Source organism: Podarcis liolepis (genome assembly GCF_965112155.1).
Source record: "Podarcis liolepis genome assembly, chromosome: 15".
NCBI classification, from domain to species: domain Eukaryota; kingdom Metazoa; phylum Chordata; class Lepidosauria; order Squamata; family Lacertidae; genus Podarcis; species Podarcis liolepis.
This window is the reverse complement of record NC_139566.1, coordinates 40,522,831-40,535,981: the sequence shown is the minus strand read 5'-3', so window position 1 is coordinate 40,535,981 and position 13,151 is coordinate 40,522,831. Positions and strand designations below refer to the sequence as shown.

Below are 13,151 nucleotides of genomic sequence, written 5' to 3'. Positions count from 1 at the left end.
TTAGCTAAAGCCTGGCTGTGTTCATTATACTCTGCCTTGATTTGCCTGTTTGCAGCCTATAGAACTATGCTGGGACACTATACTGGATTCACCAATGAACCATGACCTCCAGTCATGGTAACAGTTTGAGTTCTAAGTCCTTGGGGGAGATTAGGACACTACTACCGAAGAAAAGCTCCTCTCACCAGAATTATCACAAGGTTGGGTTACAATGAGACCTTTCAAATTCTTTGAAAACATTGGGTGGCATTCAATGCTTCTCCTACTCAGAGCAGACTTATTGAAAGTAATGGGCACAACTAACTTAGCTCAATTAATTTTATCAGGTCGGCTGTGAGTAGGAATTAACTGACTTCTACCCATTGGAACTTGCAAGTGGACTACATTTCAGAATGCCGTCATATCTCTGTAGGCACATTTAATCCCACCTTCCCACACACCCCAACAAAACTATTTTGGTCACTGCATTTGGGTTACCTTTGTGTAGAGCTTATTTCAGCACAAAGGGCTCATGTGGCTTTGTCCACAGATTTCCAGCATTTGATCTGTGTCAGTAAAGGCTCCCGAAACATCGATGGATGGCGAAGCATCCCTGCAGGGGAGGGTGAAAATAGAAAATCCCCTTTATTACAGGGGTTGCAATTTTCGCTTCACGGCAGCGGGCCGGTAATAAGCACCCAACCAAGATATTAGAGTCTAGCCCAGAGGAATTTAATAAAAAGGTCTTCGGGATGCTTAGACTTCATGGCTCTGTCTGGGCCCTGCTTGATATCTCATCCGTGACCTCTGTGCAATCAGGGTTAAGTAAGGATCATGCTGTGCCTAAGCCTTTAAATGAAAAGGTCTGATTAACTGTCAAGAATATCTACTGTCAGGAACCTTTGGCTTTTTATGTGCCTGCCCTGTGTGGTAAACCACTGCAGCTTCAGCATCCTCAGGCTGGACATTGGGCCTCTGACAAAGGGAGAGCTATAGAAGCCTTTGTGTTCCCATTGGAACCTGATGGCTAGAACTCTGGATTTTTAAATTGGAGGTGGACATGGATTCAGCCGGTGTAGAAATATCTGTACATTGTTTTGAATCCTATCCTTAGGGGTGTGTTGTTGTTGCTTTTTGTGAGGGTGGTGTTGTCATGGAGGTGCTGGGTTCAGGATTCAAATTCCTGTGGATGCTGGCTTTACCATTCAGTTTCTTTTAAATAAAAAAAGAATCATAGTCCTTATGTCTATGACGAAATGCTAGAAATTGTGTGGGCATTGTTTACTCAAATCCCAGAAGCCAAGAGAGGTTGCTGATTAAGGTGTCCAATGGTTGCTGGGGACAGGTGTGTGAATTTCAGCATCCCCCAGCTCCCCATGTCTTGCAAAATCAAAATATATATTCTATTCTTGTTTGATTGCTATTACTATTTCCTATTGCATTTTCTGGCTCTTAATGGCAGTTTGCTCATTTGGAAGGAACAAATCCTGCCACCTATCTCTCCAACATGAATTAAATATGAAGGTCCATCACCTTAAATTAACATTCTGGAGTTGTGGCACTCATTGCTATTTTCCTATCCCTGCCTCATCAGAAGAAAGTATCTCCCTTTATTGCTTTTCACTTGCTAGCATCCCACCTAGTTCCGTGCTTGTACAAAGGCAGGCGGGTGCTGATGCGTTCGTGTTGCAATGCCTTGGTAGAATATTGATGAATCTGGCTGTCTTTTCAATGGCAGCGGAACTGAGAATTTGCAACCTGTAAATCATAAGATTAAGTCTTAGCGGGTTATTAAACAGCTAAAATCTTCTGTTTAAAAAAAAAATGCAAAAAATGAGCAAAACTAAACCTGAGATGTCAAGATCCATATCTGAGCCATGACTCAGTGGTAGAGCATCTGCTTTGCAGATTTTTTTGCAGGTTCAATCCCTGGCATCTCCAGGTAGAGCTGGGGGAAACTCTCTTCCGGGAACTCTGGAGAGCCAAGATGGACCAATGAAATGACAGCTTCCTATGTTCTGTCACTGCCATCACTGTGGTGTGCTAGAAAGGTGAGAAGGAGGGATGAGTTGGCAGCAAGATTGGCAAGGTTCAAACACACCAGTAGGAGGGCTGCATTTGCTTTGCCGGTGTGTTTGCACTATGCTGCCCTTTGCTTCTTCCCGTCTTCCTCTGGTTTGTCACTGTGACAATGGGGATGGGGGGCCAGGGGAGCAGTGCCACCCTGCCCCAACCAGTACAAGTGAGATAGAATCATAGAATCATAGAGTTGGAAGAGACCACAAGGGCCATCGAGTCCAACCCCCTGCCAAGCAGGAAACACCATCAGAGCACTCCTGACATATGGTTGTCAAGCCTCTGCTTAAAGACCTCCAAAGAAGGAGAATCCACCACACTCCTTGGCAGCAAATTCCACTGTCGAACAGCTCTTACTGTCAGGAAGTTCTTCCTAATGTTTAGGTGGAATCTTCTTTCTTGTAGTTTGGATCCATTGCTCCGTGTCCGCTTCTCTGGAGCAGCAGAAAACAACCTTTCTCCCTCCTCTATGTGACATCCTTTTATATATTTGAACATGGCTATCATATCTCCCCTTAACCTCCTCTTCTCCAGGCTAAACATGCCCAGCTCCCTTAGCCGTTCCTCATAAGGCATCGTTTCCAGGCCTTGCAGCTCTCTGGGCCTCTGCAAGTTCCCAGCATTGCTAGTCTCTAATAGCAACCAGGCGACAGTCTCTACCTTGTGTTGACCTCCCTCTAGACATAAGGCTGCATAGGGTACACAGCGTGGGACAGTAAATAATCTTGAAGAGGAAAGCTGCCTGCGCTCGTTCTACCAACTGGGTAAACCCTGGCAGCCAGACTGGAATACCATAGAGCAATTGAGCTAATGTTGCCGTTGAAGACCTTAAGGGCAGAAGGGATATGTGATGTTTGTATGTGATGCCAATAAAAGGTATGATGATGATAGCAACCATGCTCCAAGATGCAAGACTATGACAAATCCAGTTTATTTCAGCTCAGTAATAATTTGCCTGATGGTAGATTTGGGTCATAATAAAAGATTCAGGACAGACAACAGAAAGAGCTTTCACACAGGGCATAGATAAACTGTGGAATTTGAGCCTACTAAGTGTAGTAATGGCCACCAACTTGAATGGCTTTAAAAGGGGATAAGACTAATTTATGGAGTGGGAGGTTATTAATGGCTATCAGCACGATGGCTATGTTTTACCTGTGCTGCTGGGGGCAGCATGTTTCAGAATACCATTTGGTGGTGATCACAAGGGGGGAGAATGCTGTTATGTTCAGGTCTTGCTTGCAGGCTTCCCAGAGGCATCTGGTTAGCTGCTGTGAAAACAGGATGCTGCGCTAGATGGACCTTTGATCTGATCCAGCAGGGCTCTTCTTATGTTCAGACAAAGGAAAGTTATTCATCACATAGGGCATTTTTTAATCAAATCCGCTGCCACAAGATATAATGATAACCCCTGGCTTAGATAGTTGAAATGGGAGATTGGACAAATTCAGGAAGGAAGAGGTACATTCAAGGAGGGTGCAGAGCACGTTATGATCTGGAGAGAGAACATGTTGCCTCAAGAGAGTCCAGGGGGCCAGGTAGAGAAAAGTTGAGGTCTGCATCTGGCCCCTGGACATGATGTTCCCCACTCCTGATACTTCTCCACCCCTGAGACACTGATTGATAAAACTTCATTTGCAGCCATAACTGCATCTGGTCAGGAGATATCCCAGACCCCAAACTGAATTGGGCTGATCCAGGATTTGTCCAGAGTGGGTTGAGGCAGCTCTAGGTTGCACTGGATGGGGTCAGAGTCACCTAGGCTGCTCTGGATCTGTCAGGGAGGGGATATGAAGCATGTGGTGGGGAGTGGAGACAGAGAATGGGAGGTGATGTAGTCCAGTAATCTCTTCCCCCGCCCCCACAACAGCCAACCTTAGCAGGTTGCAAGGTCCCTAATTCCATTCAGGCCTCAGATCATGTTGGGCATGGAGTGATCAAGGACACAAAATTGGGCCCTGAACCAAACTCAAGCTTTCTTGCACAAATAGTTAACTGGGCATTGTCTCATCTGACCCATCTTGTTCTTTGTTTTTTGCCTCCTTCTTTGCCAACAGTGACCATTGGCCGTGGGGCCTCAGACAATGTTCAGAAGTTTTCCTCTCTGCCAACATATCTACCTGTAAGATATCAGATCTCCAGCACCGAGAGTTCGTTTTTCCTCAAAGAAACTAACCAGGAGTTCATGCGGAACTCCAGTTTGCAATCTCGGATGGAGACCTTCTTCACCTACAAAGCCAAGAAGACCCCTGTGATCAATGCTAGTTATGGGCCCTTCTCTGTGGAACAGGCTGTGCCCCAGGACCTGCTGATGACCTCAAGCTTTTTTGGATCCACCAACAAATTTACGTTCAATTGGAAGCTGAAAGCGTACATCATGAGTGAAAAGGTCTATTTGACCAGGCCCAAAGTCCAAGTTCTTTTTTACATTGTGGGAAGAGATTGGGATGACTACAGCATGACAGAGCAGCTGCCTTGCATGCGAGTCTTTGCCTTTCGGGAAACGCGGGAGGTTCGGGGCAGCTGCAGATTGAAGGGTCACCTGGGCTTGTGTGTGGCTGACCTGGAACTTCAGCCCACCTGGTTTAACCCAGCAACGGTTGTCACCGGCCGCAAAAAAGCATCCAATCAGTCCGAAGGGAGCTCAGTGGAGCTTTATTACACCATTCAGCCTGCAGATGAAAATACCGAGTGTACTTCGGAAGACATCCGTAAGGGGAACGCCATCCGCCCAGGGAAGGAAGGTTCAGGGGAAACCATGTCCCACTTGCAGAGAATTGGTTCCATCACTCTCTACAGGACCCCGGAGAGCTCTCAGCTGACAGAGCTGTGGCTGGATAGCAACGTCGTCATCTGGTTGCCAGCGAAACCCATCAGACAAGGAGAAGTTGTGAGCGCTTTGGTGACGGTCACCACCAACATCACCGTGGACCAATTCATCCTGAGGTATAATGAGTTTGCATGTCTGCTCTGTGTTGTGTTGCTGGGTGTGATTGGCGGGTGGGTTGGCTTTTCAGCTGGCTGCTCTCTGCTGACACTGGCAAGCTTAGATTGGGGGAAAGGCAGTAGCCAAGTGGCAGAGCACGCAGAAGGTCCCAGGTTCAATCCTTGGAATCTCCAGGTAGGACTGGGAATGTGCTTCATCTGAAACCCAGGAAGCCACTGTCAGTCAGTGGAGACAGTGTAGAGCTACATGGACCAATGGCCTGACTCTGCACGAGACATCTTCCTAGGTTTCTGCATCCCAGATGAAATAACTTTAACCAAAAATATTGGGCAAGCTTTATTTATGTATTTTACCTTTGATTTCTATTCTTTACAGTCAAGGGATGTTTGCGATAAAGGTCACAACTGCTCTTCCAGTGCTTTAGGCAACTGAAGGTTTCCCCAAGGATTCCACACACGAACATATTTATGTCTCAAGCTTATATGAATTACATTAATGCAGGACTGATCATAGTGGAGAGCAGGGAAATAGCTTTTTGGGGCAGATAGCCCTCCGGAGGCTAGAAACAGAAAATAATTTCTAAAAGAGAGTTGAAGGGTTATGATCTTGCTATTGTTGCTTCCAGTTTGTAGACTGTCACAGCCAGGGCCAGTTAGTGAGTTGGCACGCCTGAATCTTGACCCGTGGCTGTGGTTTGTGTGGCGAGTTCCCGCCTCCCCCCGAGGAAATAAAGACACAAGACACAAGAATTCAGGTTAATGGGTCGAATTAGGCCACAGCTTTATTGATTACAGGAATTGAGCGGTATTGGATTAGGCATTGGTCCTAACTACTAACCAGCTAGAGGCCGGAAGGGTTAATCACCAGAGGGAGGGGTCCTGCTGAGGCACGTCAACTAGGTCCTCCCTCGGGCGTCACCGCATGGGGGCGTGCTGTGGGCCCACACCTCCCTAGGCTTAGGACAAGGCCATGCCCCCCGGAATCCTTTACCGGACTACCCTTGTTTGGGGAAGGTGATGGCACTCCTTCCCCCTTCATTTGCATAACAATAGGACAGTACCCCCACCAATGCCTAACCGTCAATACCGAAGAGTTGTGATGGTTCGCTACGAGGTAGGCGAAAACCAAATGGCTGGAGCCAATCTGCCATTTGGGAAAATTCCTACCAGGCCCCTTGACGGTGACCAACCGGAGTTCATAGCAACGTCAGAAACCTAACCTAAAAAGGGGGTGGGCTGGGCGGGAAAACCGGATCAGCTGCAGCAGCAGAGGAAAAGAGGAGGAACCTCGGCGGCGGCAGGTTTAAATAGCCGAGGCCCCGCCCCCGGAGCCAGCCGATTGGCTGGCCCGGGGTATGACACAGGCGGGGATTCCCTAGGTATCGTGGGGGCTGAAGCCAGCCCCCGCGACTGTGGGGAAGGGGCAATACGCCTGCAACCCCACCTCCTTGTTTGATTGCGGAAGTGGCTTTCTAGCCCAAAAACCCTGATGTAGGTGAATACGAATGCAGCTCTGGGATACTTTTCAGAGCAGGGGTAAAGACATCTTCTGCTGGAACGCCTGGGTAACTGATGGGCCTCGCCTGCTCTGTTGACCAAATATGGTGATAACAAGGCTTTCAAGTTTGTTTGTGGCAGCTTAGCATTGAAGAAGGCAGTGAAAAAGGGAAAAAATGATCAAGCAGAGGTTGGATACCCCCTTCCTTTTCTTTGAAGGTGTCCCTGGTTCCCACTAATGGTTTAAATGATTGCACTTCTTTGCAAGGTTGTTTTCATTCCTAATTAAAAGCAAACAATTTTATTTTTAGCTTGCCAAAGTCCTTATTTGGTTGAAAGGTCAATGTGCTTTGTGCAGCACTGAGTTCAGTGGAATTTACTCCAAAGACACTATGCATAAGATTGCACTCATGATGATACTAATAAATTGGGTACTGTGGTATATACTGTATGTGTGTGTGGATATATAGATAGGGGAGGGAGAGCTGCCTGCATTTCAGACTCTCCTTGGGGGCATAGTCATAGGAGCTATCATGCAAAGCACCTCCAAAATAAGCAGCTTCAAAATTTACCATTATGTTGCTGCCCTTGGACCAGTTACTAGACTAGGGATTTGAGCCAGAATTTGAAGTTCACGAGCCAGGAATGCTGCTCCACTGACTGTGAAGATTAGAAGGCCATTTTTTATTTTCTTGTTTCTTTTATTTATTGCATTTATATTGCAAACTTTTTTCACCAAGCAGCTCAAGGTGACGTACATGGTTTTGCTATTCAGTTAATCTCCACAACAGCCTAGACTGAGAGGCGGTGACTGGCCCAAAGTCACCGCTCTCAGGTCCCTCATCCGACACTCTAACCACTACACCACACTGGCTTATACCAGGCTTAGGGAAGCCACAGGCGTAGTACTATTGTAGGGGCCATCACTGCTGTGTTCTTTTACTGACGAAGATTATAAAGCCTGTGTGTGTGTGTGTGTGTGTGTGTGTGTGTGTGTGTGTGTCCATGATGTTCTAGATTAGGTTCCATGAAGTCCAGTGTCAGTAGGTTGCCGCACTGGGCAATTGCTAGTACACTCCTATTGCCTAGCCCTGCACCATACATTAATTTGCCACCATTCCCAGTACTCTTGTCAGCACCAAGTGACCAAGTTTGGCCACTGCTGTTGACATTCTCATGATAAATAAATAAATAATATTTATACCCCGCCCATCTGGCTGAGTTTCCCCAGCCACTCTGGGTGGCTCCCAATCGAGTGTTAAAAACAATACAGCATTAAATATTAAAAACTTCCCTAAACAGGGCTGCCTTCAGATGTGTTTTAAAAATAAGATAGCTACTTAGTTCCTTGACATCTGATGGGAGGGCGTTCCACAGGGTGGATGCCACTACCAAGAAGGCTTTCTCTCTGGTTCCCTGTAACCTCACTTTTCGCAATGAGGGAGCCGGCAGAAGGCCCTCAGTGCTGGATTTTTAAGTTGGGCTGGAAAGGACCTGGCGAGCTGCTGCCTATCTGTGTAGACAGTACTGAGCTAGGTAGACCCATCACCTGGCTCAATATAAGGCAGATTCCTATGTTTGCCCTGCTATAACCTGAGGTCAGATCAGGGCTGCAGGTTTGTAAAATACTCAGAGAAGCCTTGTAAGACCTGCTCCGCCACGTCACAGAAAAGAATCCATGTGTGCACAACTGCATATCATTTTCAGCTCTTGGGGGAGGTATTATTTGTCTCCAACCTTGTAAAAATATGGGGGAAGGAAAGGAAACTGATTGTCCTGGAAGCAGCTTTGGTTAAGTTGATGAGATAATCTGCGTGACACCCGCCAGCTGAGTGGAACGTCTGAGACTGATTGTAAAGACTTCTGGTGCAACCTTTAGAAATGGTGCAGTGAAACAGTTTAACGAGTTTAAAATCTGACCTGCGTTGAGGAGGAGGTCTGTTAGAATAGAATAAGAACTAAAGATTGGATAACATAAGTCCTTGTGCAGATACTAGCGGATTTATGCATATATGTTTATCATTTATTTTGTGTTTTCTTTTGTAGTTTGTTTTCTAAGTGTCATGTGTGTATGTGCTGTAATAATAAGTTAATAAAAAGCATTTACACAAAGATACACAAAAAGAAATGGTGCAGTGGGAGACTGGACTAAATATTGTGCTGCTCTTACATCAGCATCCTAAAACGGACATTGCTCTAGGTTTTTATTCCTTATCTGGCATTCCCTCAGACTGCTCCCTATGAATACAGGTGGGGAGAGACTCATTTCAGTTTGCACTGAAAGGAGAACCTCCTTAATTTTCACTTCCTGAAACAATATGCAAACCAACTTGCAGCCACCCTTGGAAAAGCTTGCTTCTTCAAATTTTGCTGTGGAGTTTTCCAGCCAAGTGATGTATTTTTTTTAAAAAAAATGCATATACTAGGATAAAGTGTGCCTTTAAAAAATGTTCATGTTAATGAGCATGTCAAAGGAAAAAAAATACGGTACATTTATCAGTCACTTTCCACAGTAAAAAGTCTCAGTGCAACTTGAGAAGGTAAAATGCAATATATAAAAGCAATTTAAAGCCCGGGGGGGAGGGGGAGGTAGCAATTCATTTGTTCATTGTTCATGGAAATTTGCACAAAAATGATGATGAATTTTCATGAAGGCTTTTTTTAAAACAAAAAAAGCAAACCAGAAATAAATTGCCAGCTGATATGCAAATGTGGAGAACTGAATTTAAAAATGTAAAGATGAGAAAATTAGAAGAACGGTGAGATAAGTATAAATATTATATTTTACATGTATTCAATCCAAGCTTCTGTGGCAGGGGGAGGGTTCTTCCCCAGTTGAAAGCAACTACAGTGGAACCTCGGTTTTCGAACGTAATCTGTTCCAGAAGACTGTTCCAAAATGTTCGAAAACCAAGGATCAATGGGTTGTTGGCAAAATGCATTGAAAAAATGGGAAAAACATGCAATGGAAGCCGTTTGACTTTCGAGGCACATTCAAAAATGGAAGCAATTACTACCAGGTTTCCGACTTTCGGTTTCCAAATCATTCAACAGGGTTGTTCAAGAACCGAGGTTCCACTGTATTTGTCTTGCTCCTGTCATACGAAAGAAGACCAACTCTTTGTGCTTGACATTTGGGTTCATACCATTTCCCAATGACAGCAGGTCTTACATGGGATTAGGTACAAGATGTTGCCCCATAATGGCAGATGACAGTGGAAAAAATTAGGTAGATGAACCAGTGGCCTGACATTCCTATGTTCCTGTTGCATTCTGCCCTTTATTCAGATCCACAAGGACTAGAATCTCACGTTATCTTCTTAGGAAGCTTCATAGCTCAGCAACAGATCGCGTAATTTGCATGCAGAAGGTCCCAGGCTCAATTCCTGGCATCTTCAGCTAAGACGGGGAAAGTCTTCTGTTTGAAACCCTGGAGAGACACTGCCAGTCAGTGTAGACAGTACTGAACTGGATGAACCAATGACATTACGTTCTTGTGTTTCACTCCATGCTAGGCACACAAAAAAGGAGTCTGTTCGTAGAAAGGCTTTGCAATGGGCATTCTCCCTTTGGAAATGCAGAACCCAACTTACTATTTTGGTCTGCCTCTAGGATTAATCAGAATGCATGGCGTCTTAGTCAGATAGAAAACAGATGTAAAGAAAAATGTGGTGTTCTTGATACTAGCAAAGCTGAAGATTAAATGTAGGTGGTGAGAGAGCAGGAGAGGGAGCGGGAAAGGAGGAGAGAATACTACCACCTTATAGAATACTCTGCATCAGGGATGGTGAACATTAAACCCAGGGACTAAAGGCAGCACTCTAGCCTCCCTGTCTGACCCTTGGGACTGTCTCCAAGTCACCCTCCTCACTAGCCTTGCTTTACTTCCTCTTTGAGTTCTTTTGCCTGGTTCATACCAGTCCTGTATCAATACATCACCTAGGCCTGTTTAGTGCAAAAGGCAGCCTGAATGGATGTTGTTTTCTTGTTTTCTGTGGGAAGCTATGTGGCTACATTTGGGGTGGGAGGAAACAGATGCACGGCAGAATCCTGATAAATAAAATGGGTAATCAGCAAGAATAAAGACTTCACTCCAAATAAGTATTTTATTTAACTAATATTATTTTATTTAACTAATCTCTTTGAGCCAGGGATGAAACTTGGGCACTAAATAATAAGAATAAATTACTACTAGGTAAAAGGTAAAGGACCCCTGGACGGTTAAGTCCAGTCAAAGGCAACTATGGGGTGTGGCACTCATCTCACTTTCAGGACCAGGGAGCTGGTGTTTGTCCACAGATGGCTTTCTGGGTCATGTGGTCAGCATGACTAAACCGCTTCTGGCGCAATGGAACACCATGACAGAAACCAGAACGCACGGAAATACCATGTACCTTCCCGCTGCAGCAGTGGTGCTGTGGTCTAAACCAGTGAGCCTCTTGTGCTTGCCAATCAGAAGGTCAGCATTTCGAATCCCCGCGACGGGGTGAGCTCCTGTTGCTCTGTCCCAGCTCCTGCCAATCTAGCAGTTTGAAAGCACACTAGTGCAAGTAGATAAATAGGTAAATTACTACTACTACTACTTTTGTACCAAAAGTACAAAATTCCAGCTGTTTTCTACTCAGTCTTCACCAATACTTTAGCAAGCTCTGACCAAACCTTCACCCATGTTTTGAGGGCGCAAGATCCCTCAGTTAGCAGAACCATATGCTGCAAAGTTTTGCTAAGATATACCATCTCAGATTCCAAGTAAGGAATTGCATGTTTGAATTTGCTCTCATATAAATAGCCTTCTGCATATAGAACACTTGCAAATTAGGGACACAATTGCTTTCTTAAAATCAATAAAAATAAAATTTATTATTATTATTATTAATTGTAGTGGAGCAATGGGGACAAGTATTTCCTACTGTCCAGGGGTAGGCAGTTTGTACTAACATCACATATTTGTTTTTTAGAATAACTAAAATCCTTTGAATATTAGGGGCCACCCCACATTTTCTTTAAAAAATTGCTTTGCACAGGTAACTACCATAGAGTTATCAAAATTTCAAAAGTAATGGGTCCATGGCCTGGAAATAGGGGGTCATCAGTAATTAGCTAATTGGGAACCCCTGTTCTAGACTTTTGGGGGACTTCCAAACCACCCTGGAGTGGTCTACAGTTGGATCTGGGACTCCAAGACTCCCTGTTCCAATCCCAGTCCAATTGTGACAGCCAATAGCTCAATCAGGGTTGACCAGAGCATGTAAACTGCCTGACCTACCCATCCTTTGAATTCATTGCCATCCCTCACAGGTGTAGCAAAAAGTGCATATATCTCATGTGCTTCCTTCCTCTCTCTCTCTCTTCTATTTATAGCTAATGATACAACTAAGTTATGAGATGTTTGCTTTACATTTATCCTTTTCAGACATAAGGAGATTTATGTAATGCCCTTATGGCCATTTATTACACAGGAATCTCGTATATCTGTACTGTGATTACCCAAGCTGAGGAAAGCTGATGGAAATCTTCCTGCGTTGAGCAAAGTCGTCATTATTCAAACCTTGCCGTTCAGAAGTGGGGGGGGGGGAGAAGCGGAGCAGGGAGGGCTGGGGAGGGAGGATGCTCCTCAAAACATTTCATTTCAGTCAGATTTGGAAACTCTTACACCAAATTCTACTTGGAGTGTGCTGTCTGTGGTTTGCTAAGGGCTTTGAAACTGAGACAAGTTCAAACCATAATCTTTTTTTTTTTTTTGTCTAAACGAATAGCCACGTTCACATTGTTTTGTTCCATTGGCTGCTCAAGTCATTTGTTCAATGCACTTCAGTGAAAAAGGGCTGCCAGTGTGGCTTCAGGATTGCCGTTTAAAAGTCATGCTACACAAGGAAAATGAGGGGGGAGGGATGAGGAAAACTCAGTCTCATCCCACATTTAACCTTTGCTCACACTGGCACATCCAATGACCCACAGAAGTAGTTAATACTGTACATAGCTGTCAACGTTTCCCTTTTTTAAAGGGAAATTCCCTTATTCCGAATAGGATTCCTTGCAAGAAAAGGGAAAAGTTGACAGCTATGATACTGTACATTCACCCACACTTCCTGTGGAGAAGGCGTCAACAAACGCCTTATCCCTCTCCCCACAGATAAAGTAATGGGTGATTGGAGGCATTTGTGTAACCCCTTCCTTGGTTCATAGATGCGCACATGAACCTCCCACATTTAATCACTATCTGGTTGCCTCAGAGGATGTCTTCATCAGTGACCATTTCACTAGACTACTTGCTTCAAAGGTAAAGGTGAGACACTTAGGCCGCCATCACTGGACTAGCTATGACTAATAGCCAATTTGTTCTTCATCTCCCAGAACCACCACCAGTAGACTTTCTGCCTCACAGTATCGGAGGACAAAGTGAAACAGCGAAAGCCCCTCTATCAGCCTATCAGTGGCACATGAATGTAGCAAACAAACAAATAAATGTTACTTTATGTGCTCTGTCTTATCTCAGTCCCTCAGGCAAGACCTTTTATGAGTTTGACCACTTCTGTCAGGTGTAGAATGCCCTCCACCACTCTTTCCCCCCTTTCATTCTGTTGAACCCCACAAAATGGGACCCATTTTCTGTGTGGCTGCATAATTATTAAACTAAGCCAGGATATAAAGGT

The 13,151-nt window shown here is 44.8% G+C and overlaps 1 protein-coding gene across 2 annotated transcripts in view; it reads left to right on the top strand.

Annotated features, from left to right (window-relative positions):
• TMEM132C (transmembrane protein 132C) overlaps positions 1–13,151 on the top strand; it is a 268,800-nt gene that overhangs the window by 86,973 nt on the left and 168,676 nt on the right. For both annotated transcript variants that reach the window (XM_083476414.1, XM_083476415.1), the window contains exon 2: positions 4,113–5,001. In XM_083476414.1, coding sequence (XP_083332540.1) covers positions 4,113–5,001 — 889 coding nt within the window. The remainder of the gene's footprint in view (positions 1–4,112; positions 5,002–13,151) is intronic.